This window comes from Solanum pennellii, chromosome 7 (assembly GCF_001406875.1).
Source record: "Solanum pennellii chromosome 7, SPENNV200".
Lineage (NCBI taxonomy): Eukaryota > Viridiplantae > Streptophyta > Magnoliopsida > Solanales > Solanaceae > Solanum > Solanum pennellii.
The window spans coordinates 59,507,287-59,513,965 of NC_028643.1; the positions used below are offsets into that span (position 1 = coordinate 59,507,287).

Below are 6,679 nucleotides of genomic sequence, written 5' to 3' on the forward strand. Positions count from 1 at the left end.
TTCATTTAGGTGGGTGCTGATCTTAACCTCTTTAACACATTCCGAATCTCCCAAATTCACTGTTTCTGTTTCTTCTAGATTTGGTTTATGCTGATTCTCGAACTACCGAAATTTCTCAGCGACATAATCTGGTTCCTCACTTTCTTTATAATCGTCAACCTCATTGTCACCTGCCTCATTTTGTTCATTTAGCTCGTGACATGACATGACATTGGCAGGTCTGTAACTTATGTTATTGAAATCATAAATAGACAAAATTAGGAAAGTAAGGTATAACAAACAACTAAATAAATGAAGTTAAAAACAAAGAGTCTTTCATTTAAAACAAAAATGTGAACTTTGGCCATGGCATGGGGCCATGTTGCCTTTTTTGAACATCACAATGAAAATTCAAAAATTTGAACAGTTAAGAAAATGCAAAAATGGTGGGTCTCGGGCCTCTTCCAGACTACCACCGATTTTAATGTGCATGAAATAACGCCTTTCTACCGACGAGTTCGGGGTATCAAGATCGGCGTGGATGTCCAGTTTCACAGCACCTCCATTGGCTCAGCATCGCGGATACCAGCTAGCTTGACCTCTTCCTCGACAACAACATCGATCTCCTCGAAGAGGTCACAGATTCCTTCCCTAATGTCTTCATGCTCGTCATACTCCCGGATTGGAAAGGATTGATACAGATGTGGAATCGGCCTAGTCAAGGCTTGATCATTTTTCTTCTTCCCCTTCATGTCATCATTTGTGGGGATGTACCCCAAACCATATCTGGATCCCTTAACGAGGACCGAAATAGGCTCAATAATTCCTTGGGAATCTTTTCCCAATCCAAACCCTGGCTCAAAACTGTTCTGTAGCATCACAGTGGCTATCATCTTGTATACGACAGGCATGGGGGTCTGTGGGGCCAAGTCGTCACTGGTGGCATTCACCAGCTCCACCGTGTAAAAATCTGTACCTCACAAAATCTCATCAATGATCGGCATCTGCCTGCCAAGGTGACTCCCCTCGCCATAAATAACAAACTCTTCATTCTTCCACACAAGCTTCATCATTTTATGGAGAGTAGAGGGGACGGCTCCATCCATATGGATGAACGGCCTTTACAGAAGAAGGTTATAATTGGTATTTATATCCAATACATGAAATTGCACGCTGAACTCTACGGGGCCTATTTGAATGGTCAAATTCGCTGCCCCCAATGTATCTCTTTGAACCCCATCGAAGGCTCTCACGTTGACCTGGTTTTGCTCCAGTTTCCTGAGGTCAAACCTTAGCTGCCTCAATGTCGACAACAGGCGGATATTCAGACCAGATCCGTCATCTACTAAGACGCAGTTGACAACCTTTTCATGGCATATAACAGTGATGTGCAGCGCCTTGTTATGTGATCTTCCTTCGACAGGCAGCTCATCGTCACAAAAGTTGATTCGGTACCCTCGAATAACCTGATGAATCATGGAAGCCACGTTATCACTACTTGTACCTGCGGGTACGTATGTATCATCGAGAGCTTTCATTAAGGCCTTCCTGTGGGACTGAGAGCTCATCAGTAGGGCCCATATGGAGATCTGAGCCGGAGTCTTCTCTAAATTTTTGACGATGGAATAATACTTTGGTTGCATCATTCTCCTGAATTCTTCCGTTTCTCCTTCGCTTATCGGCCTCTTAGCCTGGTCCTTCTTCTGTCCTCCGAGAGCAAGCTTGTCAGGAGTGTAACACCTTCTAGACCTGGTCATGCCTTGAGCAGCAGCGGTTTCAATAACAAACTTAGGCTTGACGAGAGTTTCTGACGGCACCAAGGCAACAACCTTTGTAGGTGTCAAAATAACAAACTCTCTCGTTTCTTTGACACTTAAAGAAGTGACAGCCCTTTCCAAGTCATCGTGAACAATGGGAGTAATCATCTTTGTTCCACACCAGTCTTCATCTGTCTCAATCATATTGATGTTGCTGCCTCCATGATTTGACAACGGGTTTGTGTTGACATTTGGTGCTGCCGGTTGGAGAGAGACTACCTCCTGATCAATCAGGTCCTGAATTTTGTGTTTGAGGTTGATACAATATTCAGTATCATGTCCAACACCGTTGGAATTATAATCACATATCTGATCAGGTTTGTAGAATTTTGAATTGACATCCACGGGTTCGGTCCCCACAGGGTGGATGTATCCAGCCACGGCCAATTTCTCATACAGTTTGGTCCAGCTTTCAGTGAGTGCAGTAAAGTTCCTTGAAGGCCTCTTCTCAAATCTGGGTTGGGGAGGGTCATAACTGCCTTGTTGAGGAGGAGGCACCTGTTGGTAATTTCTGGTATTTGGACGGGGAGCTTGGCCTCTAGGATATGGATTTATTTGGTAGTTTGGCGATGGAGCTTGGTAATTCGGAGAGGGATTTTGGTATAGTGGAGCTTGGACTTGATAAACAGGAGGGGGTGCTAGGTAGCTCGACTGACGTTAGCACTGTTGGGAGCAATACCCTGATAGGGAGATGGAATTTGGTAGGGTTGAGGGTAATTTGGGTACGTGGGAGAAAGATTTTTGAAACTTGGGGGTGGACTTTGGTATAGTGGAGCTTGGGTGTTTGGATAAATGGGGGTAGTATTCTGGTTATTGGGATGACTGGATTGCGTGTAGTAAACTTGGTAGGACTTTGGGGAAGGCCTGGAACGACATTGGGAATACGACGAGCTTCCGGGCGTTTTCCTTCCCCCATACGAAATAGCAGCAACTTCTTCTCTTTTGTTTTTCAGCAACCTTGAAGATCCAGGTGATGTGGCTACACGGGCTATCTTCCTTGATTTCAAACTGTCTTCGATAGTCTCACCAATCTTGACTATCTCGGAAAACTTTGCTCCAACGAGCAACCTGATTCTATCGTAGTATTCTGGCTCTTGCACACGTACGAACACTTCAACGATTTCTTTCTCAGTCATGGGTGGCCTTACCCTTGCCGCTTCATTCCTCCACCTATAGGCGAACTCCCTATAGCTTTCAGTTGACTTTTGCTTCATCTTCTTCAGAGAATACCGATCGGGAACTATTTCGACGTTGTAGGCAAATCGATCGATGAAATCTTTGGCCAATGCATTCCAACTGGGCCATTTCCTGGTTTCATGTGAGGTAAACCATTCGAGAGCCTCCCCACACAGGCTTCGATTGAAAAGCCGCATCAACAAAGCTTCATCCCTTCCAACTCCCACGAGCTGGTCACAATAGGCTCTCAGATAAGCCATAGGGTTGCACACTTCTCCGAAGGTGTCAAACTTTGGAATCTTGAACCCTTCTGGAAGGTCCAAATTCGGGTGGATACACAAGTCCTCGTAACTAAGTCCAGCAACGTCGGGGATGCATTGTAGCTCCTTCATGGCCTTCTTAATTTCCTCATTTATATCGACCCTTGCATCTTCCTTTGTCCTCCATTCATTTTCTTGTTCTTCATAGTGGTCCAACTCAGAACCGTGCACGTCGTGCTCGGCAGGAACGGGAATTTGGAAAGTGGCTCTCTTTGGTAGGGGTGGAGCTATAGAGGGACTTTGAGCGTTTTGGGAGGTTTGGTAATTCTGTGGGTAGGCCCGAGGATTAGTGTTCTGATTTAAATGGTGATGAGGTGTTTGGGGATTGAAAGCATTTTGATTTTGATTTTGGTTTTGGTTTTGGTTTTGGTTTTGTGGGGGTGGAGCGGTTTGATGGGGAGTATTTTAAAGATGGGGTGGCATTTGGGGATGGTTGTTTTGAAGAGGAGATGGAGTTTGGTAGGATGCTGAAGCATATTGGGGATTTTGGGTAGTCATATCTATAACCGACGGATTATGAACAGGTGTAGATGGCTGATTCTGAGTTGGATCCATATTTGAGGAAGGGAAGTAGATTGGAGGCCTTCTATCAGCAACATTAGAAGCAAATCCAGGTGGAGGCAGATCATGTCTCCGTTGTGTTTCCACTCTCATTTCTGCAATCTGTTGCATCAGCTGCATAATCAACTCATTCTGTTCCGCTACGGTGGGCTGAGCCACCACAACATCAGTAAGACTCACTTCTTCATTGTTATCTCCCCTCTGTCTGAGCTTTGTCTAGGGAAGTAATCTGCGGGACCTTTTGATCTGGTGAAATAAGGATGATTTGCCAGCTTTTGACCGACACAAATTAGTTTCAAAGTACCTGAGAAGGGAAACAACTCAAAGGCAGATTTGTCAGTGCAGATTCAGAGTACAAAATGTATAATATCACACAGAGAGCAGATAAACACACAAGTTGCTTTGTTTGAGGATATCTTCAACCCACGAGTGAGGACGGAAACACATTTTTTTTAACAAGCAGAAGTTTGCTTGTTTTAGTTTTGACACTGTCTCGGGAAGGCTAAATCACGTTGAGCTACGGTCTTCTTGCAGCTACTTTTTGACGTCTGTTGATCTGATCTTTGTATCTTCTCGTAACATGAAGGGGAGAATTTTTTTTTTAAAAGATAGGGGCCGGTCCTGGAGAGGTTGCCTACGTATCTCACAAGGAGAATTCTGGACCAACGTAGTTTGAGTACAAGATAAAACATTTTCATTCATTCGTTCATTACGATTACAAGGAAATTGAAAGGCAATAATAGAGCTTTTTAAAAGATGAAATGATATGACGCGTTAGTCATTTCCCTTCTTGTTGCAGCATTAGTCTCTTCCTTTCAGACGACCTAGGAATGGAGGCTTGTAGATGATTTCCTCGTCGTCATCCTCCTCAGTCACATCAGGGTGAGCGTTGTCGGGAACACTATTGGTTGCTCCTTGCTCAGGTTGCTAAGGACTGTCAGTTCCTCGTCAAGTTACATACTTTTAGCTAACAGAGCGGCGGTCTCTGAATCTATCCTCGCCTCTCTCGCTTCTCTTTATTGCACTTTCAACCGAAGCGTGTCCAGCTTCTCTCGCAAGTCTTCTGTCTCCATCTCAACGTCTTTCTTTCTCTTCATCTGTGATGCCAGATCCTCATCCAATGTCACAGCTGCAGCTTTGTAAATTGCGGTGGCTATGTCGACTCTGAGCCCTTCTTCCTTGGCTTCTTGAATTTCCCGAGTGATCCGTTCGATCTTTCTCTATAGTTCTTCTTCAGTGAGTTCCATCTAGATGTTCTTACCCTTGTCCATAGCATTAATTTTGCCTTTCCTGAGACGATAGAACAGCGTTTTAGGATTTGTGATATAGGAGGTGTCTTTTGAGTGGGAAACTTGAGACTCGAAAATTTGGGTCGGACATTTTGTAATAGTGGCATCTGTATATTCTTTTGGAAATTTTGGACAAGAGTGGATTTATGGTATCCTCATTCAAAGCAACGTAACACATAAGCAGTTAAACACACATATCACGTCCTAAACATGTTTGTGACCCTTTTATGCCAAGGGTGGGCCTAACGAATTGAAGGATGTATATGCTTTTTAAACCCGACTTATTATCCCCAAAATACTTCATTAATAGCATCCAAAATGTCTGATAAACATAAAACAGGGAAATAGTTCTAAAAATAAATTACAAAACAAAGTACAAATAAAGCAGTCCCACGCAGGGGATGGTAAATTAAGTTCAAGCCTTCTCTGATCCTTCACCAAGTCTGGTCCTTTTGGCGATGTTGACCTCTTCCCACATAGCATATCTGTTCGCCCAAAGATGATCTCTCGCCAATTGAGCTCCTTCTTGATGTTTGAACCCTCTATCGACTGAATCTGTTGCTCAATGCTATCGTCTAACTCTGCCATGCACTGTCTGGCTCTTCGTAGTTCTTGTTTCAATCAAGCTATGACTTTAGTGTCTTCTGAGTGACGACGTTGATGCTCTAATTCATTCCTATCAAACTTCTCTTGAAGGCGGTGAAGTCGTACTTGATGTTTGGCTCCAACATCGGCAATAATGTGAGGAACGTTTGGACCAGGCTCAATAGTTCCAGCGAGACTCTTTTTCAACCATTCTTTGTACTCCCTCGAACATTCTTGACGAAACCTGTTTGGTACAGGTTCACCTAATACTCTTCGAGATCTCCACATCCTACGCATATCTTCAGCAAATGCGAGTCTTCTATTCTCGTGGTCAGTTGCGAATTTCCTCATATCTGCGATCTGGGGCAGCTCGTGTTTCCCTCCTAGTTGTCTCAAAACTCGACCGGGAGCATATGGTCTAGTCCCTCTTAATCCACAAATACCAAATAAGGGACCTTTTCTGTCCAAACCACCATATTCTTAGTTACCACCAAACTATCTATTTACCATTATACGTCTTCTTCTCTCAGCCCTCGAAGTCTCCGATACCAAAAACTCTCTCCTCCAGTCTTGTTGCAACGATTGTGATACAACCACCAATCATGACCATGTAGCTCGTCTGACCGTCTTAGGGGATCTGGTTCTTTTGGATGAGTCTTGATTAAATGTCGCATCATCCACCACTGTAGTATCAGATTACACCCTTGAAAAAAACGTTCTCCTCTCTGACACTTGTCTAAAGCCCTCTAGATGTCAACCAGAATAATGGGCGCTAAAGTGTAGTACTTTGTTGATGTTTTGTAATCCACTCCATAGAAGATGACATGAGTGACCATAAATACGCTAGGATGAATAGTGTATTTTGTCCCTTGAGGGAAAACCATCGTTCCGAGTAAACATATTGCAAATGCGAGGGGACACGTTTATTTCCATTTTTCTTTTGAAATGAACT

At 43.7% G+C, this 6,679-nt stretch overlaps 1 protein-coding gene across 1 annotated transcript; it reads right to left on the bottom strand.

The window, feature by feature from the left end:
* Positions 1 to 1,100: 1,100 nt before the first annotated feature.
* On the bottom strand, positions 1,101 to 5,730 carry LOC107025117. The gene is made up of 6 exons (XM_015225968.1): positions 5,581 to 5,730; positions 5,442 to 5,492; positions 4,879 to 5,073; positions 3,800 to 4,069; positions 2,453 to 3,559; positions 1,101 to 2,294 (listed from the first exon to the last, which is right to left on the bottom strand). Exons 1-6 carry the CDS (start codon positions 5,728 to 5,730, stop codon positions 1,101 to 1,103), a joined length of 2,967 nt encoding a protein of 988 aa, XP_015081454.1.
* Between the last annotated feature and the right edge of the window lie 949 nt (positions 5,731 to 6,679).

Excerpts from the sequence above, each read along its gene's own strand:
- LOC107025117 (XM_015225968.1), bottom strand. The coding sequence starts at position 5,730 with ATGGCAGAGTTAGACGATAGCATTGAGCAACAGATTCAGTCGATAGAG. Across the intron at positions 5,074-5,441 it reads TTTTGGATGCTATTAATGAA|AGAAAGATCGAACGGATCAC; the intron begins GTATTTTGGGGA and ends GAAGAACTATAG. Across the intron at positions 4,070-4,878 it reads TGGACACGCTTCGGTTGAAA|ACAAAGCTCAGACAGAGGGG; the intron begins GTGCAATAAAGA and ends TTACTTCCCTAG.